This window comes from Erinaceus europaeus, chromosome 4 (assembly GCF_950295315.1).
Source record: "Erinaceus europaeus chromosome 4, mEriEur2.1, whole genome shotgun sequence".
Classification (NCBI taxonomy): Eukaryota; Metazoa; Chordata; class Mammalia; order Eulipotyphla; family Erinaceidae; genus Erinaceus; species Erinaceus europaeus.
The window spans coordinates 76,574,867-76,602,833 of NC_080165.1; the positions used below are offsets into that span (position 1 = coordinate 76,574,867).

General features: G+C 34.6%; 1 protein-coding gene across 1 annotated transcript in view; it reads right to left on the minus strand.

The window, feature by feature from the left end:
- The window catches only part of ADGRB3 (adhesion G protein-coupled receptor B3), a 923,209-nt gene that overhangs the window by 399,866 nt on the left and 495,376 nt on the right, over window positions 1–27,967 (minus strand). The window contains exons 11-13 of the mRNA XM_060189990.1: window positions 22,029–22,137; window positions 2,560–2,709; window positions 541–616 (exon numbers count right to left, since the gene is read on the minus strand). Of these exons, the coding sequence (XP_060045973.1) occupies window positions 541–616; window positions 2,560–2,709; window positions 22,029–22,137 (335 nt within the window). The remainder of the gene's footprint in view (window positions 1–540; window positions 617–2,559; window positions 2,710–22,028; window positions 22,138–27,967) is intronic.

A 27,967-nucleotide genomic window follows, 5' to 3' on the forward strand; every position in this document is an offset into this window, starting at 1 on the left:
AATCAATGGGTTTCTTTAAAAAAAATAGTCCTTTAATTGGATAACAGAGTTTTTTCTGAATGGTGTTGTAATTGAATATTTATTTAGAAGCAAATTGAGATCTTTAGTAAATGAAGAATAAAGCCATGTAATCCCAGTCACTATGATACTCCTTTAATTTAATGTAATAATGTAATGTTGATGAACAGTATTATTAAATACAAACAGTGAAGATAGATTAATTTTAAATGACCCATTCTATTATAGGTTTGAGACCTTCTGTTTCTCCCCCCCCCTTCTTTTTTTCTTTCAGTCTTAAGGCAAGTCATGATTAGTTACAAAGAATTGCAAGCTATAATCAAAGCCCCAAACTATCTTTTCTAGTTGTTTTTTAAATGCATAATATGCTAATAAGTTGTTCATTAAATTGTTATTTTCTTTTTCACTTGAGGAAAAGCCTTTGTATTGCCAAAGCTTATTTGACTGTTTTTGCAGAGTGAACCATAATCACAGTTCTGGAATAATTTGCAAAGATTATAATATAATTGCTTTGTAGCTCACCTCAAAATGGGCAAAATTAGATCCAAGTTTTTGTACAGAACTGCTCCAAGAACAAATACTGATGATTCATCCAATTCTAGAAAGAATAAAATTAAAAATATCAGGGAAACAGCATGAAAAATATCTTACCAAATTTTCATTTGTTAATTACAAGGGGATTATAGTATTTGCAGACACAAAATCAATCAGAAGAAATATCTCATAATCAAACACTGGACAGATTAGAACTCATATCACATACAATGCTAAAGATGTAATTTTGGTGATTTTGTGCCATGGTATGAACTTCTTCCACCTACTGAGATTTTATAAATGATTTTTTAAATGCTTTACAAAGGATTCTGGAGAAAGAGTGGGGAAAAACAAGAAAGGGGGCTTTGCAGTTTTGATTCATGAGGGTAGAAAAAGATTTTAGTTGGGTGTGAGGGTGTTTTGCAGACACCAACCGAGGGAGATTAGAAATTGTACCCATGTGTCAAGCATTGAACTATAAAACAATAACACCACCAATTCAATAAAACAGTAATAAATAGGAAAGTTGCTAAGGAAAGTTGTCAATTCTTAAGACTTTCATCACAAGGGAGAGGAACAAAAAGGCTGCTAAGCTTTAGAGTAAACTCTATTTTATTTGTCCTCACTGGGGGCTTCACTGCTCTCAGCTGAGTTATTTTTCAAATATAAATATAGACAAGCTGAGAAATATACAGAGAGGGAAAAACACAATAGCACAAAGAAACTTCCTCCACTGAGAGGGAGGATGGTTTCCAACCTGGGTCATGTGCATAATAAAACAGGTGCACGGGGGTCAGGTGGTGGTGCACTTGGTTGAGCCCACATGTTATAGTGTGCAAGGACCCGAGTTTGAACCCCTGGTTGCCTCCTGCAGAGGAAAAGTTTGTGAGTAGTAAAGCAGTGCTGCAGGAGTCAGTATCTCTCTCCTTTTCTATCTCTCCCTTCCCTCTTGATTTTTGGATGTCTCTAATCAATAAATAAATAAAGATAATTTTTTTTAAAAATTTACAAAAAACCCAGATGCACTATCCATGTGAACTATTTTGCTGCTGCCCCAATCAGATGTAAATGGAAAAAAGAAAGTTAATTCTTAGAAGGTAAGAATTAAGACCACAATGCCACTATTGAAAATAGTCATTAATTTTAGAGATGATCTTAAAATTAAATTTCTCATGGTCCAGGAGGTGGCACAGTGAATAAAGCACTGGATTCTCAACCATGGGTCCCAAGTTCAAACCCTGGCAGCACATGTAACAGAGTGATGTCGGTTCATTCTTTCTCTACTATCTTTCTTATGAATAAATATATTCTTTAAAAAATTAATTTATCTTTTATGCCAAAGTAGTGTATTTAAACAGATACAAATGTAAGTATAAGTGGCATAAATTTTCAAATAATGGGAACTAGAACACATTTTAATAACCAAGTTAAAGTATTAGTCCACTAGGATAAAGCTGTCAAAATTGTTTATACTAGCCTTGGGAAACTTGAGTCTATAGTTTGTGCTTCATGTATTCATTTGTTTATTTCCACTAAAAAGAAAAACTTTTACTCTAGTAAATTCAGATCAAGAGACCACATTAGATTTTACATATTCACCAACCGGATCACAGTGTTTCTAAAATACTTAATACATGCGATTTATACTTAGCGTTTTGTTTTATCTATGTTTTGTTTATTAATGGCCACCAGTGGTTTTCTGAGGCTTTGTGTTTGCATGACTCCACTGATCTTGGCAGATTCTCTCTCTCGCTCTCTCTCTCTCTTTGTTTTTTCCTTTATCATGTGAAAGAGGAGAGAGCGAGAAAAGAAGAGATACTGCTTCACTGTCACTAAAGCTGTCCCATTTTGTGATGATCCCATGTGGTGGCCTGTGGCTGAAATCTAGGTTCTCCCATGGTAAAATGTTTGATCCACTAGTGAGTTATCTTCTGGACTCTATGTAGTCCTTCTGTAAACAAACTGATCAAAAAAATGTTCAATGTTCAGGTTATTATACATATTTACCTTTTGATGACAAGGGAGTAAAAATGCTTTTTGGAATGACCACCCTATCTTCTGAGTTTCTTGCCCAGTCAACCATTCCTTTTCGTCCTTTCATTGGAAAGTTGATGTCTGTTAGAACAGAGGCTGCAGGAAGCTTCTGAATGCTCGCCACTATTAAAAAAAAAAGTTAAATTATCAATAAAACTCTTCACTGTGATCAAGACTGAAAAAATGAGTAAAAATTAGTATTGCAGCTACAGAAAGACTTCACTTTATTATTAGGTAATATTTATTAAAGTTTCTTATACTCTTATTCATAAATCTAGACATTAGTTGCTTTCAGAAGGAATAACACCATGGAAATAGATAGTGGAGTAGATACTCTGATAATATGGGCAGGTTTTGCCATACTGGTTGTTAATGGTTGACACTCCTTCCACATGTTCAGGATGTATAGTGTATTGCCCGTTAAATATTTTGATCATCACATCTGACACATAGACTGAATTCTATGTTTAAATCTGAACTTGATCTAGCAAGCTATTTTTTTCATTTCCACCTAAATATTATCTTTGGAGAAAATCTTTTATGGATTAGAGAGGTTACCATAAAAACATAAAAAACAAAACCATTTTGCTCTGGGAGACAGAAATGTCAGAATCCAGTTAAGGCAACAGTAAGTAACAAGGGCATGACCACCAAGTCAATGTAATATATAGTAATATTCAAGGCATAAATAAGTAACAATTCCTCAAACATATCTCCTCAATTGAAAGTAGTTAATGTAAATGTATGAGTGTTTGAGAGAATCATCCCTTTACTTGAAGTAATTATTTGAATATATAGTGAGAAAAATATTGGCATGTCTGATAATTACTATACATATTTTCATTATATATTCATGTATACACAAATATATAAAACTGCATATAAGAAAACTACCAATAATTATTTAGCATATACAGTTTCAATTTAACAGTAGTTTGTATAATTTATATATAGGTCTATAATTGTTCTACTTAAAAATTTCACATGTCCCTTGGTGGATTTTAATGAAATGATAGGAAAACCATAAAAACTACCCCAAGAAAGTGAAAGTAAGAAACCATCAGGCTTCTCATAGCTAGATTTCATTCTAAAGATTTAAGTAGAGAGAAGATGAAAATTAAGAATGATATTAGTTGTGTAAAATATCACTGTATCACTGGCATAGCTCCAAAATTAAATTGATTATGTATTATTATACTTTAGTAACATTCTTTCAGGCTACTACACAATCCATTATCAGCACAGGATGAAATTTCATTTGCCTTATAACTTGACATAATGAACTTAAAGATTGTATAATTAAATGTTATAAGAAAGAAGGTATTGAGTAACACATTATGAAAGAAATACTATTTTAAAAACTCTTTTCTAGCTTCTTAATTTTTAAAACAACATATTATTAATTTTTAAAAATCTATTTAATGACAAAAAGAGAGAGAGAAAGGGGGAAAAGGAGAAAGGGGGAAAGAGAAGGTAGGAGGGTGGGAGGTAGAGGGGTGGAAATAGAGAGAGAGGGAGAGGGAGAGGGGGAGAGAGAGAGAGAGAGAGAGAGGTAAAGACATGTAACCCTGGAACACTACTTTAGAATATGTAGTCTCGGGAATCTAGCTTGGGTTTCACATGTGCCAAGCATATACTCTATCCAATGAGCCACCTCCCTGATCACACAAACACTGTAGATCATGCTGTCCATAAAATTCCAGTTTATGTGTCTTTACAGGGTCCAAATTCATCACTGCACATGGATGGAAAAACTATCACATTAGCTGCTAATACTTTCTCTGTTTTGTAAATTATTTTGTAAATAATTTAAGATTCCTCAAAATTAGTGCTAACACACTTTATCTACCACCAAAAATGCTAAAAGAATATTCCTTTAAAAAGGATTCCTGTAACTTCATTTAATATACAAATCTAGGAGGGGAGTCGAGCTATAGAGCAGCACCTTAAGCGCAGGTGGCGCAAAGTACAAGGACTCACGTAAGGATCCTCCTTAGAACCCCTGGCCCCCCACCTGAAGGGGAGTCGCTTCACAGGTGGTGAAGCATGTCTGGAAGTGTCTATCTTTCTCTCTCCCTCTCTGTCTCCCCTCCTCTCTCCATTTCTCTCTGTCCCATCCAACAACAATAACATCAATAATAACTACAACAATAAAACAAGGGCAACAAAAGGGAATAAATACATAAATAAATAAATATACACATCTAGGAACATTTAAATCCACTAACTCTAAGTTGGGTTGTATTAATGTTTAGAGGAAGTGTATTGCACATCTCTGCTATGAAACCAATGAAAAGTGGTCTGGGAGGTGGCACAGTGAATAAAGTATTAGATTCTCAAGTAAGAGGTCCCGAGTTTGATCCTTGGAGTGCATGTATCAGTATGTGTTTGGTTCTATTCTCTCTTACTCTATCTCTCTCATTAATAAATAAAAATAATATATATTATAAATATGGTGTCCTAGTGGTTCAGCTGCTAGCACATGTTCTTTCCAAGTATGAGGCTCCAGATTCTATTCCTAATAGAACAGATTAGTTCTTTATTATTCCTCTCTATTATAAAATAAATACATAAATAATATATGAAGTGTTTAAAATTATCATCTCTTCCTTAAATCTACTGATGGAAATGCATAAGCGGATATTGTGGTTCTTCTTGACCCCATAGTGGTCAGCAAGAAAAGCTGATTTCCATACAGCAAAAATAATTTAAAGATGACTATTTATTTCTTCTTTTAGTACCTTACCTATATCAGACCCTTGAATCAACTCCATCTCCAATTCTTTCCTTTCTTCTCTATATTTATTTGTCAAAAATACTTTCATAATATGTAGATGTAGTTACTATCTTTAGACAACCACAAAACTTTTATGTTAGGTATAACAAGAGGTAAGACAAAAAATAAATGCCTTAAAATATGTTGAAAGTAATTATTGTGTCCAGTGCTGACACAGACATAAAGAAGAACATTAACTACACAATCTATATACTAGGCTTCTGTAGTACTTGTTGTACTACAACTCACTCTTTGTGGATGTATGTATGATAGAACAAATTTCCTTGAAAACTAACAAAAAATGTTTTTCTTACAGAATTTTAAAGTGCTTGTATTAAACCTCAAAGGATACAGTGTCCCTGAACAAAGAAACAGATCTTGAGTGCTCCACGAACTACCTTAAATTCACCGTATCGTGTTTTTATTACAACATTAGATTTGATTTCCTATGCAATAAAATAGGTGACTCATCACTGATAAACCTTGGAACAAAACCAGAAGCACTTTCATTTTGCAGTTTTAACACTTTTATTTTGAATATGGCATGCAGCATAAAATTCTTTTGAGAGCATCAAATGGGTTATTAGCCAAGATCTCAAAAGATTCTGTCTTAGTATAGATATTTGCTTATCAGAAAGCACAATCAAATTTTTGTAGAAGGGTTGGAAAACACAAGAGCTGACTTTTTTGAGGGGTTGGGGGTGATAGCAGTAATTGCTAAACCATTCTTTTGAGATAGGGACTAGGCAAAGTTGTGTTGTCAAAGAGAACAGAAAGCCCCAAGAAACCAGCCTGAATAAGCTAGATCCAAGAAGGTTGCATCTATGACCAAGAAATAACCTAGATTTATGAGCCTTCAGCAATTTATTAAAATCACTCTCACCTAACTTAAGAAACAAACAAAAGGGAAAACACAAAGTAAAGCTTGGGTTGGGTATGGTAGATTGTAACAAAGCAAAGGACTCTGGGGAAGAAGATGAAAGGAGAATGGAGAGGTCATTGGGGTCCTGGTGCATGATGGTGAGGACCTAAACTGGAGTAAGAAAGTTTTGCACACAACTATCACTGGGAGATGAGACATATCCATGTGTCAACAACTATTCTGTGAACCAATAACCCCCCCCACTATTAAAACAAAAACAACAGTCCTACTTGTGACTATAGTCTCTGAGGTAATGACAGAAAATGGCTATATTTGATTATGGAAAAAGTTGACTCTGAGTTCTGAGAAGTCTCCATTCCTTTCCCTTGAAAAATTCGAGATATTCCTCTTTGTACTTGAGGAAGAACTCCATAGGAACCAGTCAGCATCACAGTGTGAGGTTGTTCATTGTGAAGCAGCCTGATTTCTATGCCTAAAACTGTGCTGAAGAAACTTGCTTTTATTTCTACTGTAAATACAGTTTGAGTTATAGGCTTCCTAGAAGCCTCTTAGTCACTGACCTAATTTCCTACTTCAGTATTGTGGGCTCCCTATCACCATTTTGCTTCATGAAGCAGGGTGGTGCTTGATGACACTAAGAAAAAAAAAAAGTAAGATTTTCACCCCTTTACCTTTATTGAGGTTCTGGAGTATGGAGAGTCTACTGTATTCATCCTTGTAATGTGAATGGTTCACATATAAGTTGGATTTAGTTAATCTGGTACATCAGCAGCATTATGGAAAAGGATGAAGGCATATTTTGAAAAGAAGACTAGAGAGAGAAAGAGTGCATGGGTGGATACTACAAAGAAACAACAAAGTGGGAGAATGAAGGTCAATTGAGGAACATGGCAGTTTCCCAGATCTGTTTAAGTGTGGACTCTGAATTAGAATCTTGAGTATTTTAGAACTATAACGTCCTAGTTTTATGGTGGTGGTCTCAGCTTACCCGTTATTTTTCACAATAGTGATGAGCCTCTTCTAACACTCTCAAAGATGTCATTTGCTTGTCTATTTTTTTTTTAACTAGAGGATACATTAGCTCTGACTGTATTAGTGCTGCTGAGAATTAAACCTAAGACCTTTCAAGTGCAAGGAAGTCCTATGCAGTATTATACACTATCCTATATAATATTTATTTGGTCCTCAAAAGTTCCATTTTTAAAAGATGAATTTCATGTTAATGTTATAACTTCTCTGACATCCAACAAACAGCCTTTTGGTGCTTTAATTTTTCCTCTTGTTATGTGTTAGTAATTTATCTATATCACTTGAAGACTGGAAAGGAAAGTAAGTAACAATCTGTTAAGAGTTTAGAATTGAGTATCTTCAACAGTAACTGGAGGGTAATCCTAATACTGATTTATTGTTAAAATAGATTTTCCCAATCAGACTTCAAGGAAACAACCTCACTACTCCACAACATAAATTAGCTGAATTTTGCATCAAACATCCATTTTGGTTGTCCTTTACTGATCTTAGATAGGAAAAATATACATTTACAAATTTATACTTAATATACTTAGATAACCAAAGGCAGTTATCCTTAAAATAAATCCAGTTCACTTAAAACTTAAATGCATAATCTAGGGTGTTGAGAAAGAAGTTCATTTTATTCAGTCTTATTCCAAATTCCTTCATTTCTTGCTTGCTTCATTTCTTCATTCCCTCCCAACCTTCCTCCTTCTTTCCCTTCTTTCTTTCTTCATTCTTTCCTATCTGGATGTTTTTCTTTGGTTTGGTTTTGCTTTTCAAAGGAGGTCTCAAAACTTTACATCAGGCTCAACCTGACGCTGTTGACTGGCTACAGAAGAAGGGCAAACGCTAGAAGAAGAGGAAAGGGGATGCATAATGAATAACAAATTCAGTATTTTCATCGCACCAAAAAAGCCACAGACACCAAGGCTTAAGTCAGTTAAATTGTCTAGTTTATGTAGACTTGATTGTTAACTGATTCAATACTAGTCTATAAACTCCAAAGGAAAGATAGTTTTCTTCTATATTGTTGTATGGCAGTATTCTACCATACAATAGGTTTGAGAAAAACTCCCTAATTCTAGCTAGTGAATTGGGTCTATCTAAGTTTCAATGGGAGACACTGGGTTTTAATGTTATAGCTCTGAACTCTGGAGACAATCAAACCTAGTTTTCAAATTATTTTGTGACCTTTGTTAAATCATTAAGTTGCTTTTCAGCTTGGTCATCTGTAAAAATCAATAGCTTTTCACAAAGTTCACACTTAAGGTAGTTAGTTCATTCCCTGTACACAGTAAAACAATATACAATAAGGTATAGTTGAATGAGTTTGGAGTCACATAGAACATGCATGTCCCTGAATTGTTTATACTTGGCTAACTTATTTTGAAATTCTGCTTTCTCAGATGTAACTGTATTAAACGCCAATAAAAAGAGCCCCAAGGTTTGGTTCAGGGATGCATTCAGAACTGCCTTGCCTGTGGGTATACTTTCCTCATGTAACCTCTTAGACCAGGCTCACTTACAACATTACCTGTCTGAGTCTTTCACTTCAGGTCCCAACAGCAAGATAGCCTGAAATTTCCATACTCTAATCCCCAGAATCTAGTTCTTCACTATGCTTGTACCTTATAAGACATATTTTTTAAATTTTTTTAAATTAATTTTTTAATTTTTTTTTTAGAGAGATGCAGAGAGAGAGACACACAGAGAAACACCAGAGCACTGCTCAGTTCTGGCTTATGGTGGTGTGGGGGATTGAACCTGGGACTTAGGAGCCTCAGGCATGAGACTCTGTTTGCATAACCATTATGCTGTCACCCCCACCCATAAGACATATTTTTAAATTGCCTCCTAGTCTCCATCTTGACTGACACATAGAAGTCCACTGACTCATGTCTAAAGCAAAATAACTATGCTCACTGCTCTCATTCTGTGCCTTTTCTAACTATTTCCTATGGTGCAGTGAGAATATTTTAAAGCACAGTTGAATCAGGTCATTCCCCAATGAATTCCAGTTTTCTTAGTCACTCTGGTAAGATACAAAATCTTTTCCAGGTCTCCATGACCTGGTCATTCACTTGTTCTGAAATGTTAACTTATGACTTCTACCATCAATTGTCTCCAGCTAAATTCTTTCTTTTTTTCTTTACATGCTTTCATTTCATACCAACTCCTCCTGGCTATTTTTTATCCATCTGTCATTTTGGCTTATATGTCAAGGAGAATTTTGTAGCACTGTGCAACCACTGCCTTCATATTTCAATACAAATTCTGGTTATTCTCTCTTCTTCATTATATGTGCCACAATTTAAATTATGCCAATTCATCTATATATCCTACTATAAACAATTTAATTTTTAAAGTTAATTCTCCTTATATTACATACAGGCATACTCATTATATTTTTATTCATCTATATGTGTTTTTTTCTTTTGATTTTTAATTTACTTTGTTAGGATTTTCTGTGTCATACACACCCTCACCATATTTTATGTCCTTTGACATTATTTGCATATAGCTATGCCACCAGTTGCTTTTGTTCTCCCTGGACTATGCTTTTAAGAGAGTCAACATATCAAAGACTCAGCCTATGTATTAAAAAGACTCAGTCTGTGCTGTAAAAAGTTCGAGACATTTAATCAATTTTCCCCTCTCATATTAATTAAATGGTGATTTATAAACTACAAATTGATAGGAGTGTACATAAATACCATTCCCACCACCAAAAGACTGTGTCCCCTCCCCTCATCCCCCCACTGCCCCATGAGGCTGAACATCCACCCTCACCCTCCACCCAGGGTTTTTTTACTTTGGTGCCATACTCCAAATTCAATCAACTCCTGCTTTGAATCTATATGTGTTTTATATGATCATTAATAATTACAGAAGTCAGACCTTCTACCTTCTGCAACCCACAATGACCCTGGGTCCATGCTCCCAGAGGAATAGAGAATGGGAAAGCTATCAGGGGAGGGGGTGGGATATGGAGATTGGGTGGTGGGAATTGTGTGGAATTGTACCCCTCCTACCCTATGGTTTTGTTAATTAATCCTTTCTTAAATAAAAAACAAAAAAATAAAAAAATAATCTGTCATATATATTAATGTCAGAATATTTTTAAAATGTGTATAAAATGCATATGTCCCTTGTTTTTTAGTGAAAGAGAAAAATGCCATGTAGATATAAATAAGTGAAATTTTGTTAACACCAGACTTAACTTCAATGCCTGCTTCTTTTGCATACTAAATATGGAAATTATTATTCTGAAAATCAGTATGACCTTCTTCATACATATGAAAATCACATTATGTAGAAATTAAAATTCTAAGAATTATGAAGAACCCAAAAATTAATTTATAGAGAGGCCAGGAGTTATCTCACCCACTAGAGTATCCACCTTACATGTACAAGACCTGGATTAAGCCCTAGTACCACAAGAGAATTGCACAGCATTAAGAGAAGCTCTCCATAGATTAAAAAAAAAAAAAAAGCAATGCTGTGGTATTTCCACCTCTGTCACTTTCTCTATGAAATAAAACTAAAAAAAAAATTGTCCTGAGAGTGGTAGAATTATACATGTGGTAGTCCCTAGTGCCAACAATAACAACAAAGAATAACAAAACACACAGAAAAAATATACTAGATCTCATCACTGTTTTTTATCACATGTATTTTATATTAAAATTTAATATTATTCTTCCTATCTGAATGCAACATCCATAAAGTCAGTTACCAGTTAATGTGTGACTCATCTTTTTGTTTCCACAGGATAGTTGGGTACTATTTGACACTGAATACGTAGTGATTCACTACAAATATCGATGAAAGAAAATAAAGAGGGAAACTGGGCAATTCATTACATGACTCTAAAATAGCATAATTAAAAATAAGGAGGTGATCCCAAGTTATTCGTAGAATTTTAGACACTTCATTTTACCAAAGAGACATTATGGGTCAGATGTGTTTTTCAAAACAGGAAACAATGAGTTTAGACAGATGTGCCTAGCCAAATATACTGGTTGAAAAAAATAGAAGGGGGGAAAATAGCAGTAATAGAAAATGCTGTTTATTAAGCACATAAGTACCAAAAATAGCTTGTAACCTCACTTGATCTCATATACTGCTTTGAAAGAAGTATAATTAATCCCATTTTATAGATTGGTGTTGAATCATGCTGCAAAAACAATCTTTGGATCCCAATGGTGTTATTGTAGACATTTATGATTTCACAGATAGAATACAAACAAATAAATTTTCATTGAAAAAAATGTAAGTACATCAGTTCTACATTTGTGAATATCATTTTCCCTCTATCAAATGCAGAAAGTAGTTTTGGTGTTTGAATCATCAAATTCCCATACAAAATAAATTCCCAAACAAAAATTTACTCTTTCTTCCCTCCATATTTGCACATGAAAAAAAAACATTTAAGATTACATGGAGAGCTCTATTTTATTATAATACAGTTCAGGTAGTTGGGTATTTATTTTGTTATTGTTGCCAATAGGGTTTCAGTGTTATAGCCTGACCTCCCCCCCCCCCCCCCAATAGAAACAGAAGAAAGAAGACCAGAACACAGAAGTTTACTCCAAATGTCGTGGCTCCCAGTGTGAATCTGGGACACATACATGGAAGAAAAGGTGCACTATGTTATTTTACTGACCCAAATTTAAGGCACTTAGAAAGAGTATACTAAATAAACACAATGCTGTTTACCTATATGAGCTAAAACTCTAGAACACAACAGCAGATTCACTTTTCAGTTAAGAAAATGGCATTTGAAAGGCAAGTACTCCCAATTTCTAATACACTATGCTGTTTTAAAAAATACAGGATGAATTTTAAATAATAAGTTTTAAAGTATGATATCTTCCTTAATATGACTATTATTCCACTTGGAGAAAATTAACCTCAGTGATAGCTGTAGTGGCAAAAAAAAAAAAGTCATTCACAACACAAATGGTTTTCTAGATTCAGTTACAAATATCTGCTTAGATGTCTGGGGTCCTGATCTGCCTGATGAAGGAAACAGTAAGTCTACTATTGAGGTTTTAAACAACAACAAAAAAACAACAACAACAAAAATCTCAGGATTATAAGTTTTGATAGAAACTTTAGAATTTCTGTAGAAAAGTAAACTATGTCTATGGAGAACTGAAAACCATACACCTGATCAGTAGCAGAGCCTATATCTGGTCCTACATTAATCCAGCACCATTCCTGAGGGCCTGTTTACATGGTAGGTGGTAAATGTACAATATACTTAACCTCTACAATAGCCTTACAGAAAGACAGCAAGATTTGAAGCCAGATCTAGCTCCAAACTGTGCATGTTTTGATGGATACAACATTATATTCCTGTTAACACAATAAAAATCACCTATCTTTAGTTTGAGTCAGAATTTTCATCTGTCAAATCAATATAAGACATTAATTTGAAAATCAGTTAAAGAAGCATCAGAGAACAGGAAAAATTTAGCACAAAATTTTTGGTGTAATGAAATAAAAATAAAACTTTTAAAAATCTGAAACCATAAAAATAGAAGAAAATGAAAAAAAATTGTTAAAGTGAACACAGTGCTTCTTTTGCTGGATATTGTTATAAAGACAGACCACTATTGCCATGGAGATAACCAACCATTACCATAGAGACAGTTAAAATGCAATTGTTTTTCATATTCACACAAACTCACAGCAATATCCTTCTAATTCAGTTGAACAGCAAAACATAAAATAAAAAAGAAGTTGTGCAATATACAAATTTAGTAATTTCAAATCTTTATTGCATAAATTCATAGAGATCATCTATGTTATTTTGTATTTAAATTTTGTTTTGAATTTTTTTGTGCATGTAGAACTAGGGCCTCACACATGTGCAATTGCAGTACTCAAGGACATTTTTATTTTTTGTACTTAGAAAGAGAAATAATCAGGCAAGCACACAGACAGACTTCCCTTCATTGTCACAGCACCTTGAATTCTTCAGGGCTCAAATCTGGACTATGTATGTGGTAATTCAGGTAACCTATCTAGTATTCTCATATTCCATTTTTAATAGATTTTAAATGTGATATTTCTGTTTTGTAAGTGTTATTCTACCCAATTCTGACAGAATTAATCTTAAATAGATGAATAGATTCACACTAAATTGAGCAGTTCAACATCTTTTAGATACACAGTCTTCAGGGAACTAATAAGTCATTTAGGTTCTCAGAAGGGACTTCTGTGCCAGATGAGAGTGAGATTACAGAAAAAAAGTTTCTCTATTAACATCCTAAACTGATACTACACACTGATCCCTTTATGCAAACTATTCTTCACAACTCCAACAGGACATGAAAATTATGGAAAAAACTTATTTGCAGAATTTCATGTTCCTTATAGTAAACAAAGGACATTTGAACCCAAATGTTATTAGGTCTGTGTCAACATGTGAGAATCCACATTCTTAAATCCTCTATTTAAGTGCTCACAAAGAATCTTAATTTTTGAAGTTATAGTTCCCTATTTCAGAACAACATTCATAATCCATGTCCAATACAACAAGACATACCCCTATGACAGATATTTTTTACCATCTTCACAGTTTTTATTTTATAATTTTAATTCATCATATATATGCATAAAAAGAATCACATGTCCCCCTGCATTCCTACTTCATATTCCCAAATGCTGCTGTTATTCTCTGTTATACAGCCCAAAATGAGTTTTCTATGACCTTCTCAGATTTCTTTAGTCCACGAACATTTTCTCAGTGAGTATAAAAGCCAAAAACAGGACTAAGAGAGAAATACTGAAATTTTCGTTTAGTTGGTTTTGCCACCAGGACTCTCACTGGGACTTGCAGCTGCACAACTCCAAAGTTCCCCAGATATACTTGTGTTCTCTTGTTCTCTCTCTGTCTCTGTCTCTCTCTCTCTCCCTCCCTCTGTGCCTCCCCCCTCTCTCCCTCCCTTCTTCCTCTTTCTTTCCATGGTAGGGGTATTACAGATAGAGAGAGGTAGAGAGGGAGTAAAAGGAGAAGATACAGAAAAAAGGAGACACACCTGCACCATTTCTCCACCACTGATGAAGTTCTTCTGTAGACGGGAACTAAAAGCTTGAATCTGTGTCCTGGTGAATGATACAAAGTTATCTACCACCAACCCACAGATATTTAGTCTTTGTCTAAAGATCTACACTAGTCAGTTACTAGAAACTGAATGAGCAATGAATAATTTTACAGGTTAAAATGGATTATGAAAGATGTAATGTAGACATTATTTTTAAATATATGTTTATCCAGTAATATAATTTTATATTTTTCCAGTCAAGTAAATATATATGAAGAAAACTACTACTAAGGAAACTACTACATAGATCAGAAGTCATCTACTTAGATATAAAAATATGGGATTTATGAATAAGCTTTCCCAAGAGTCATATCAAAAACTACAGTGTAGTTCTTTATGTAGCAGAAGTAGGTTAGAGACTGGTTGGCTGAGCAAGATAATGAAACAAATCTTTAACTTTCAATTACTAATACACAAAGGAATAAAAATGAATTCATTATGAATGAAAGCACTGATGTAGGACAAATTGTGTGGGTGCCCTTAACACTCTGCTAGCAAGGTACATAACAGTAAACACTATCATGAATATTTTAACAGCATTAATCTGGGAAATATAACATTAGGAGTGTTCTACGAAACTGTTTCTTGGACAGCCTGAAGACTGAAAGGAGAAAATATAAACATTTTTTCTACATATTATAGTTACATACCACTTCTAAAAATATCTCCTTGGGATAAAAACCACTATCTGATGTTAAAGAATCTACACTGAAATGTACACCCAGGACCTGGGAGGTGGCTCAGTGGGTAGAGTACAAGACATAGATGCTTGAGGTCCAGAGTCCTATAAGTAGAAATAGTCCTTTAGTCTTTATTTTTCTTGTAAAATGGATGCATTTTTAAAAGATATATATTCAAATAATGCATGCATAAGTTACTGTAAGTACCTTCTGCAACCCACAATGACCCTGGGTCCATGCTCCCAGAGGGATAGAGAATGGGAAAGCTATCAGGGGAGGGGTTGGGATATGGAGAATGGGTGGTGGGAATTGTGTGGAATTGTACCCCTCCTACCCTATGGTTTTGTTAATTAATACTTTCTTAAATAAATAAAATAAAATAAATGACTCTGAAGTAACATATCAATTTTTCTCTTCTATTTTCCCATCATGTTTTTTCCTATGGTTTCAAGCTTGCATGTTTCCACTTTTTCCTGAAGAATATTTTTTCCCTCTTTCTCTCTTTCTCCCTCTTTCTTTCTTTCTCTCTTTCTTTTGGATAGAGGGTGAGAGACAAAGAGGGAGATAGAATTAAAGAGGTAGATAGAAACAGACTTTGTGCAGGTGATCCCATGAGGTAGCTGGGGGCTCAGTCTTGGGTACTGGTACATAGTACAGCTGTATTCTACTGAGTTAATTATTTCCCAGTCCTTCTAGTCTTTGTTAATGGTAGATTAAAGAAACAAATTTGTTAAAGATTTGGAGACTATCTGAGAGACTTATAGAAGGAAGAAGAATAAGAGCTGATAATTGGCATGATTCAGGGATAATACAAGAAAAGTTATCAGGCTCCCAGGTTATAGAAAATAGAACAGTTATTAACATTGTTTTCCAGTTCAAGGTTTTCAGTGATGAGAAGTGCTATTTTACAATGATTTCATAAACAAGTATGTCCTTGAGTATGACCACATAAAATAGATAAACCTGCAAATATCATGTAACTGTTTTCACCCCAATTAGCTTTTGGAAGAGTGCAAGCACACTGATAATTTGAAACACTATAACATAGTGATTTCTACATTAAAGTTCAATTTTGTAGCACAAATATTAATACTACCAATACCTTTTTTGTAAGTGGAGAGAGAGATTGAAAGGGAGAGAGAATGACACCCACAGACCTGCTTTACTGTTTCTGAAGTGTCCCCCTGCAAATGGGAAGCCAGGACTCGAACTCTGGTCCTTGAGCATGGTAATATGTGTTCTAACTGGGTGTGCTACCATTAAAATGTCTTTAAAGTTTAGTATGTATATATATATATATATATGTGCATGTATATACATTCATTCATAATATATAAATTTGAAAAATAAAGCAGTTGGAATCATAGGTATATTCTTAGAGATCTAATGGAAAAATTTCACTGAATTTTCTTTTTATTTTGTACTCAGTTTCAAATTATTTTCAAACTGTTTCTTTCACATTAACCATTAAAACACCTCCAGCACTGCAGCCTGGGAAGAACAATGGACTAAGTGATGGATTTCCAGGCATGAGGTCCCATGCCTCCCTCCCTCTCAAAAGAAAGGAAGGAAGAAAGAAAGAAAGAAAGGAGATTCACTTTGCTCTGATGTCTGGTCCAGATCACAGAGAACTCTCTCTTGTTTGACCTATAGGTACCCTTATTTTCTCAATGTTCACTCATGTATTCCACTATTGATTAACTTTCAGCCCATAGTCGGGCCCTTTAAAATACAAATTATAAGAGGTTATGTTCTACTTAAATCTTTATCTTTCAGATCTACCATTAAATGTTTTCCACAGTCTGGCTCTCTACTCCCTTTCATTTCCTCCTTGAAAATTTCTAGTGCTTCTACTATATCAAGCACATGCATACATCATTGTCTTTGTACTTTCTGTTCCTTCTGCCTGAAATGCTCTGTCCTTCTGTATTACTCATTGCATTCAGGTATATGCTTATGTATAAATTCTCTGATGAAATGTCTTTTCTGACCATCCAACTGAAAAAAGTTTCTTTTACCCTCCTACACTGATGGATTGCTTTATTTATCTTCATATCATTTAGTACCACCAGGCATATTATATGGTAGTTATCTGACATCTCTCTCCTCTATGAAATGTATATTTCAAAAGATCAAGAGGTTATGCTGATTTAATCACTGACAAATCTATAATAGAACCTGGTACATATCTATCATAGGTGTTGAAAACCTCTTAAAGCTAATTAAATCTATGAATCTTTAGCCATCAATTATACTGACAATAAAGGGGTCCACTTGGGTGAATAACAGTATATCCACATCACTAGATGTTCTAATATAGTAGTCTGTGACAAGTTTCTCAGTGCTTCTACCTCAAACAATTTGGAATAAATAAATCATTGAAGATAGAGTAAGATAATTCCTATTAAATATGAAAGTATGAAAGAAAATGTCATGTATCATATTACCCTAAATCATATTTTAAACTGTTTGAAATATTTATTTTCTCAAAAGAAATAAGATGTTAATAATAAAAACAGAAATTTTTACTTTATTTTATTAGATACAGAAAGACACACAACTCTCTTCAAGTGTCTTTCAAGAAAGAGTGTACTTTTATAGTTACATAGTCAGATTGAAGGTTGGTTTCTCAATTGAAATTCTGATATTTTACCAATAGTATGATAAAATTTATTAATGGGTATAAGAAATAACAGATCTGATGTCAATAAGACAGTATAGTGAAAAGAGAGATAATAACAATAAAAGGTATTATACTGAGAGTGGAGCGGTAGCACAGCGGGTTAAGTTCACGTGGTGCCAAGCTCAAGGACCGGCATAAGGATTCTGGTTCAATTCCCCCAAGCTCCCCACATACAGGGGAGTTGCTTCACCAGTAGTCAAGCAGGTCTGCGGGTGTAAATCTTTCTCTCCCTGTCTCTGCCTTGCCTTCCTCCCACCACTTCTCTCTGTCCTATCTAATAATGACAACATCAATAACAATAATAATAACTACAACAACAATAAAAACAAGGGCAACTACAGGGAAAATAAATAAATAAATATTAAAAAGCATTATACCACCCTTCAGATTTAATCTAAATTCAATTTTAGAAAACAAGTAAAATGTTCATTCTCTGAAGCCCAGTATTTTATATTTCTAAACCAAAATAGATAGTGATATTAACCTTTCAAAGGAACAGTTTTTTTTTTTCCTTTTGGCATTTGCTGTTTTTTTTTTTTTTTTCATTTGTTTTGTTTTGTGCCACACAAAACTACCACAGGAGCTCTGGGATAGTACTAAGAATCAGCTGCTCCTAGTGACTATATTTATTCATCTTCTTCTTCTCCTTCTTTCTTTTTTAAAAATTAAAAAAATATATTTATTTATTTTCACTTTTTGTTGTTGTTATTGTAGTTATTATTGTTGTTGTTATTGATGTCGTTTTTGTTAGATAGGACAGAGAGAAATTGTTATATAGGAGAGAGGAGGGGAAGACAGAGAGGGAGAGAAAGATAGACACCTGCAGACCTGCTTCACCTCCTGTAAAGCGGCTTCCCTGCAGGTGGGGAGCCTGGGGCTTGAACCAGGATCCTTACTCTGGTCCTTGAGCTTACTCCGGTCCTCCCGTCCTGCTGCACTACAGCCTGACTCCCTTCTTCTTTCTTTCTATTTTGATAGGATAGCGAGAAATTGAGCGGGGAAGGGGAAACAGAGAGGGAGAGTGAAAGAGAGACACCTGCAGATCTGCTTCACTGCATGTGACATATCCCCTGTTGGTGGGAAGTAGGCACTTGAACCTGGGTCCTTTTCCTGATTGTAATGTGTAAACTGGGTGCACCACCACCTGCCCAGGAAAAACAAGCCTTAACTTTAATGTTTTCAAAGCACTGAGTTGACTTCATTACTGGAGAAATGAGACCACGCTTTTCAAAATTTTAAATCTCTTTGAATTTATACATGGCATTCCACATAAGTAATTTTTATAATGTATTTGAGTAATTATTAGCCTAAATATTACCTTTTTATCTGACAGTAGCAATTTTGAGGAGTTTTAAGAAATAGTTGTGGGATAGCAGTGGGTGTAGGAATTTATCTGTGCAAAGAAAACTTTTGGGAGATAACTGTATTAGTTTCTCCAAGGCATAATTCACTGAACCACTAAAAAGAGCTCAGAAATGTACATTCTATTTACTGTGTCTGCATGTTGCACATCAAACTTTTATTCCATATCACTAAGCAATACTTTAAGATTTTCTTAACTCTAACAATTTGAACCTTATTAGTAATTACTATTAGAATATTCATTTTTAAATGTGCTATTTCTTCCATTAACCACATAACACTGATTTTACTATAATTTTGACACTCTTTACACTGTCTAGTATCTCTAACTTTAGAACTACTTATACTTCTGATATATGCTATGATTCTGTCTCCCAACTCTGATTTTTTTTTTTAATTCTACAAGTTATGTGGCCTCTTTAAACTATAATGTCTATTGTCCTCAGTGTAGAACAACAGTGGTAGAAATTGCCCCTCTCTCCAAAGGGAGGCTGGGTCAACACACTCTGCCACCCAAGGAAGACTGGTCCTGAAATAAGTGCAACTTAGAATGTTCCTAACCGTTACCATGGAATGCAAGATCAGAGTGACAGGGATGCAGAAGTTACACAGGCTCTTGTGCTAAATATGAACAGATATGGGCCCTAGGTCAGATAGATGGTGTTTACAGTTAATGGTATTTATATACTTTTCCCATATATGGGAGCTTCTCTTTGCCCTGATCCAGCTTTCTGGTCCTTTTCTCAACTCTGACACCATCTTCCCAGACAATACTTTTAGTCCACCTGCATGTTAGCTGTTGGACTCATGCAAAAATTAGATAAGTCATGGGAATCTTGGAATATACCTAAAATAGACTTCCTAGGATTCTTCTAACATAAATACCCCAAATCTCATCTGCTATACTCTTACCTTTAGATTCCTGATTATTAAACAATTGTTATGCTTTATATATTAGTGCTTTTCAGTCACCAAGTGCTTTTCAGTTACTAAGTTGCAGATGCCAACATGATGACAACCCGACTTTTCTGGGCAGCCGACCTCACCAATGTGTCCTGGAACCCCACCTCTCCAGAGTCCTACCTCACTAGGGTAAAAAAGAAATAGGCTGGGGGTATGGATTAACCTATCAATACCCATGTCCAGTGGAGAAGCAATTACAAAAGGCAAACCTTCCATTTTCTGTTCCTCATAAAGATCTTTGGTCCATATTCCCAGATGATAAATAGGGGAACTTCCAATGGAGGGGGTGGGATATGGAACTCTGGTGATGGGAATTGCATAGAATTGTATCCCTCTTTTTTTTTATATTTATTTATTTATCCCTTTTGTTGCCCTTGTTGTTTTATTGTTGTAGTTATTGTTATTGATGTCGGTGTTCTTATATAGGACAGAGAGAAATGGAGAGAGGAAGGGAAGAAAAAGATAGACACCTGTACCACCTGTGAAGCAACCCCCCTCCAGGTGGGGAGCCGGGGGCTCGAACTGGGATCCTTAAGCCGGTCCTTGCACTTAGCGCCACGTGCGCTACCGCCTGACTTCCAATTGTATCCCTCTTATCTTGCAATCTTGTCAATCATTATTAAATAACTAATAAAAATTTTAAAAGCATAATTTCTAAATCTTCCAACATCACTGATTTCTTTGAATTTATTTCTATTAATATGAATCAAATTCCAATCTAAATAAGAAATGAAAACACTATCTACTGTATAGGCTGGTCATACTAGTAAACAAAGCAAATACAATAAGCTACATGAAGTTATGGAACAATGAAGATTCAAGTATATGCTTTAGGTTCCAGTCATTTAAGTTCCCACAGATTCTATTCTGTCCTTGGAATTGAGAACAGTCCAGCCCCCATAGGACCTTTCCCTCAATGTGGATAAACAATGGTAGAGAATGTTCCATCCTCTGAAGGTAGGCTGGACAACATATTCTATCTTCCACCTGAGGAAGATAGGTCCTGAAATTGGAGCTGCTTGGAACATTCCTACTCATGACCACAGAATGTGAGCTCAGATCTATAGGGATGCAGAGGCTCCTAAGCTGAATATGGGCTCTGGATCAGATCAAATTGATGGAGTTTACAATCAACAATATTTATACACCTTTCCCATATTTGGGAGCTACTGTCTTCCCTGATCCAGTTTTCTGGTCCTTTTTCCAGCCATGACATCTCCCCAGACAATAGCTTGGGTCCACCTGCATATCAGTTGTCAGGCTCAGGAAAAAAAAAAAAAACTAGTATTGACATGGGCTCTTTGAAATATAACTAAAATAGGCCAACTAATTATCTACAAAACGGACCCCCCCCCCCCAAATACTCAGATGAACTTTTCCAGCCATTAGGCTCATGATTACAGGCAATTAAAGAGGAAATGTCATCATTCTCTGTACGCTGGCATTATAAAATCCAGTACACATAGATATACAGATCCACTGCATTCTAGAAGTAACTCAGAAAAAATTATATTAATAGTACCACCATAATATCTCTTAAAGAGTTTCTGAAGTATTCTAGAATATAGGCAAATTCAACAATTCCTTGGGGTATCTAACAAGAAAGTAACACAGCATCCTCATGAACAATATATAGAAGGACATGAAAAGTCACTTAAAAATATATAGAATCAAAGGTAGTTTGGGTGGCAATAAAATGTAGCATATGGAAAAATCACATATCACCATTAACATATATATAGTAGGTATATACATTCATACAAATGTATACAGATGCATAAAAATGAGTGCTGCTCTTGTGTGTGACTTAATTATGTTCACCTAAAAACCAGACATCAAGTATTCAGAATATATTATTCACATATACTTAAAGATTTAAAATGGGTATTATATTTAGAAATATGTGGTATAGATACTTGCAATTAAAAAAATCAGTAATATTTTGGGAATGAATCCTATTTCTTACCTACATTTCCAGTCATTAAGTATGAATTCTGAAAGTCCATCATCCCCATTCCAACAATGTGAATAAAATCTTCAATCACCTGCATTAACTCTATGGATCCTGGATAAATCTAAGAAAATTAACAAAGATTAAATGTGATATAAAATCTATATAACAGAATATATAACTGGTACTTTAAAAATTCTACAAAGAGACAAAAATGAAGAAAGTTTTACACCTGGAAACAGCTACTTTTTAAGTAATTATTTTTATTAATAATAAAATTATTAATAGTTGAAGATGGCTACAGATAACCACACAGCAAGAACTGGAAATGCTATAATGTAGCAATTAATCATCCATAAATCTAAGGGTCTTAAAATAGCTAACAAATTGTTTACTTTAAAATAACATGTCTTTACTTTCAATGCACTGCCCTATTCAAATAACCATAACATGGATTAGGCATTGAAATTTGGGGGCTTTTTAGATTTTTTTTTACTTCGCATTTATATGGTGAATATAGAAAGGAAAAAATAGTTGACAGTATGGTGTTATTTGCAAACTTTTAAGTCAATAGATGATAAGTATTCTGACATAAATATTAGCTTCTAATAATAGTAATTGGTATTGTATAAATAAAAACACTAGCAATACTTTTAAGATAATATTTGCTTTAGTACAGGTACTTCACATGTACAGAAGCAAAAGAATCCTAAATGCCATACAACTTCAGACACTACAAACAACTGAATGCTTTTGAAAAGAGGAATTGATTCTAGCATTGTATGCAGACTCCCACAGAAAAGATCACAGAGATGAGATTTTAGTGTACATAACCCATAATCCTTAATGAATCTGCCTGCAGTATATGATTATATTATAGGAGAGAGTTATTTGAAGTAAGGTTGATTTCTTTTAGCTGCCCAACAATATTACAATTTGTGCCATGAAAAAAAAATTAAGTAGATCAAAGTGTTTCAGTGACTTCAAATTTACAATGACAGGTACAGTGGTACAAAAAGGTGGAAGGTTGGGGTCAGCTGGCAGCACAGTGGGTTATGTGCACATGGTATCAAGCCAAGGATGGCATAAGGATCCCAGTTTGAGCTCTGGCACCCCACCTGCAGGGGGGTTGCTTCACAAGCATGAAGCAGGTCTGCAGGTGTCCATCTTTCTCTCCCCGTCTCTGTTTTTCCCTCCTCTTGCGATTTCTCTATCCTATGCAATAACAACAACATCAACGGCAACAATAACAACAAAATGGGGAAAAAAAATGGCCTCCAGGAGCAGTGGATTCATAGTGTATGCACCAAGCCCTAGCAATAACCCTGGAGGAGAGAGAGAAAAAAAAAAGGTGGGAGATAATTTGTGCAGGGAGAGTAGCAAGAACAGTGTGTATATTTTTAAATAAGTTGTGGCTATACTGATTTAAAACTCACTGAGGCCATATTATTCACAAGTTAAAAAAAATGCTGCTATAGCTAGAAATGTATGTGAATATAGCTATGCTTTATAATAGATTTTTTTAAAAAAAACATTTTATTTATTCATGAGAAATAGAGAAAGAGAAAAGAGAAAGAGACATCAGAGCACTGCTTAGCGCTGGCAGAAGTCAGTGCTGGAAAATGGTCCTGAGGCTTCCGGTGCCTTGGATATGTCAATTGTTGCTCTAATAAGCAAAGCTATCTCTCTGGTCCTGTTGTGTTATTGTTTTTTTAATTTAGAAGATTTGAGAAAAAGTGTCATTAAATATATATTCTGAAAGCTCATCAGCTATTTCACGTGCATGAAATTTCTTTCAGCTCCAAGCTTCCAGCCACTATCCTATTTTTTCTCGTTTCTGTGTTATGTGCATATATATATATGTATATATATATATATATATATATATACATATATATATATATATATATGAGTTTGTATAGTAAGTACAAATTAACTGTCCCAGATAAATATAAAGACTCCCATCCCTAACTAGTTCCCTGAAATTATTTTGCAGAAAATTTATTTTGGAGTATCACTAATTGTTCTTCCTCTGTCTTTTTGAAATATATCTGCCTCTTTTACAATGCTAAATAGCTTCCTAGTTAAAAAGCCCAAAATGTCTTTCTTTGAAATATAATCATCAAGGAAGATAGTGCCTTTATCTTTCTGTTTCTTTGTGTAAGAACTAAACTTAAAGTGGCATCTCCAAATTGCAAAACCACATTCAATAATCAAGACATGTGAAATGCTTTCTGTTAAAACCTCTGTGTAAAGCCAATTAACAGAATAAAAAGGACATTCCAGTTTTTAAAGACTAACTGTATGTGACAAGTGATACTATTAAGCCTTATCTAGTTACTAGCTGTTGTTTATCTTGAGGACACACTGCTTGTAGGTGGCTACACAAAAAGGTGAAATTTCTTCCTTTCTTTCTCTTCCCCCCCACCCCACTTTCCATATGTTTATTGCTTTTGACAATGAATAGGAAAACTGATTGCATTTTGACCTTTTAAAGTTGCTAAACTAATTAGTTGATGATTGATTAAAACTGTACATTGCTTTAGTTTCTATTTTTTATGGAAAAGTTAGTGGATTACAGTAATTATGTGTAGATTTCTCTTTCTTTGCTCAACTCTAGTTTAGTGGTATTGTAGGGGTCAGTACAGAGACAAACACTGAGTTAGGCCTGGAAACCAGGAACATCTGAAACATGGACTCTTAGCTGTACCCCACTGGCACACATGCTCCTGTCAGTGGGGAAGAAAAAAAAAACTTGCACAGGAAATAGAAGTGGTAACAGGTGTGGGTGTGGCTCAGAAAGGAAGTGAAGGCAGGGCTTAGAAATTTATGAAAGTTGATGTTGTGGGCCTGGGCCTAGTTGCTTGCTCTCTCTCACTCACTTTCTCTCTCTCTGCCTACTTAGAAGCTTCAACATATATGCATCTCTCTCTCTCTATCTATCTATCTCTATCAAATTTTTATCTTTATTTACTTGATAGAGACAGCCAGAGGGAAGGGAAGATAAAGAAGAAGATAGAGAGAGACATCTGCAGACCTGTTACACCAATCACGAAGCCTTCTCCCCTGCAGGTGGGGGCTGGGGGATTGAACCAGCATCTAACTGTCTCTCTCCCCCCCCACCATGTGTACTCTAACATGTATATTCTTGCTTTTCCTGAAAAAGTTTTAAAATTTGTGAAAATCATGCTTTTCTCTCAATTCTTTGCTGAACTTAAGTATGATGAATTTATAACCATGGGGGGAACACCCCAGCCCTTATATCCCTAATACAGTATACGGAATTGAATTTGGGGCTGTAGAGACTCATGCATGAAAGTTTTACATATAATGATTATAGTGTCTCATGGTCTGGAATTTCAAAGATTGCGATGTGCATTGCATTTTGGTTTAACATTATTTAACAATAAACTTTCCTTTCTCTTATACCTTTATAAGAGGTCTGCTTGTTTGGCAATAGATTGCTTTTATTAATATTATATCTTTCTTCCTGTTGTCAACTATAGAGGAGAAGCTGCTAAATATTTTCTGTTGTGGGTCAGGGAGTAAATTTTTTCAGTTTTGTAGGTCATAGGGCATCTATCTGGTGGAGCAACTTAGCTTTTTTTTTGTTCAGTGTTATATTTACAAATATTATTAACAGTTGTATTTATATAACAATGAGTCATATTTGGCACTCTAGCTGCAGTACATACACTCTTACTAAGAGAAGTATGAATTTCCAGTATAATAAATATACACATGTTAGCTCATCCCCCACCTCATTGGAGAAAGCTTCAGTGTACTGTGGTGTTTTCTTTATCTTTGTCTCCCTTTGAAAAAACCCCAACCCCATTGTAGTGAAGCACTAGTGGGGAAAAATTCAAAAGGAATTAAAGAGCACTATACCTATATTATGTAGCCTGAAATGGATTTATATATCCTCATCAGAGTCTTAGTGTAGTATATAAGTATTATATTGAGTAGTCATTTTTTTCCACTTTTGTTGACTGTTTTCACTATGATGTTTTAACTAAGCATAGTTTGATTTTTCATAACAGGGATTCATGTGTAGCTAACAAGTTTTAAAATGATTTTATTTATTGTTCAAAAGTATTAAATTCGACTCATAAGAAATCTTCTGATATTAATATTCCTATTTTACTCAGTTTTACATATATATAGGAATATGGTTTACACTGGATTTTGTTGAGATTGTTCCTCTAAAATAAGGTAAGAAGACCCACAGGGAATTATCTTTGACAAATTTTCATTTTTCAAGTTCACCCTTTGTGCCAGAAACTTGGAAACGTATTTACCATATGATTGTATTTATGATATATCTATTTGTAAAAACTTTAAAACAGTTTCTTTTTTATTTCAAATAGTTATTTTGAAAATTAACTAAGAGTTATTACTACTAGAAATATTTAAAGAAAATAGCTAGCTTAAAAAATCACAATTAAACAGATAGATTATGGATTTAGAATTTTCATTGAGGAGACATTCAGCCACCATTCAGTATTTGTTCCCATTGGGACTGCATGAAAAATAGTACCATCTGATGATCTGCAGTCTTATTTTAAATAGGGTATTATACATTTGCTCTAAATTTATCTATAATTAATAGCCTCCACATTCTGGAAGATGTACTTAGTCTGTGCAGCTGTATTCTAAGGAAACACACCATTTTCTTTTAGTGAGTGAATGAAGTTCTCCTCTGAAATAAATTCAAGGACAAATATTCAAACTTGTAGAAAAAGAGAGAATTGGGTTTTTAAACTAAGAAGTAATTTTTTTCCTTGCTATGGCTAGAAGCACAGAATTTATTCCTAATAATGAGGGGAGCCACACTAGACTATATTTAGAACTCCTATCAAAATAGGAATAAAGGACATGTTTTATTCTTGAAGGCCTTGCAATGATTACAAAGGGGAAAAAGAGTAACAATTCACATGAAACTCAGCAGTCATTTTTATATTCAAGATTTTTTTTCTTGAAATCAGTAACAAGAGTCAAACAGAAAACTTAAATATGGTTAACAATTAAATTTTCATACAATTAAAAATATACTTACCATCTCTTAAACTCTAGTCTATAATTTAGAAATAATATTACTACTGATATGTCAGTATATGACCAATAACAATGACTCATTAACAGTAACTAAACCAGTATAGACAGTTACTGTAGTGATCAAACAAGGCGAAAAGATATTTTAGAACTAGGTTTTTTTTTTTTTCCTCCAGGGTTATTGCTGGGCTCGGTGCCTGCACCATGAATCCACCGCTCCTGAAGGCCATTTTTTCCCCTTTGTTGCCCTTGTTGTTGTGGCCTCGTTGTGGTTATTATTACTACCATTGTTGATGTTGTTCGTTGTTGGATAGGACAGAGAGAAATGGAGAGAGGAGGGGAAGACAGAGAGGGGGAGAGAAAGATAGACACCTGCAGACCTGCTTCACCGCCTGTGAAGCGACTCCCCTGCAGGTGGGGAGTTTGGAGCTGGAACCGGGATCATTATGCTGATGCTTGCGCTTTGCGCCACGTGCGCTTAACCCACTGCGCCACCGCCCGACCCAGAGAACTAGTTTTTTATGGTATGCAGCTGTGAATAAAAATGTACACCTGTATACGTTGTGCTATATAGAAAATATACATTATTTTACTAATTAATGCACATATTCAGTGTTCAATATGTGCTTTTAGATTCTTTTGTTTTTCTCATAGTCTACATACAGCAAAGAAACAGAAAAGGCAAATAGTTATTGTGTATCTTTAACAAAGTTATAAAATTATTTAGATCTGTTTGCTCACATTCATAAACACCATTCTTTTCATAATTGCTATGATAAAAGAGTTTGTTTCCCTCAAATTTAGCATGATACAATGCCAAATAAAATGTGAAAATTGTTTGTTGTGTTTTTGGAATAGTAAGTCATCTATTCACACACACACACACACACACACACACACAC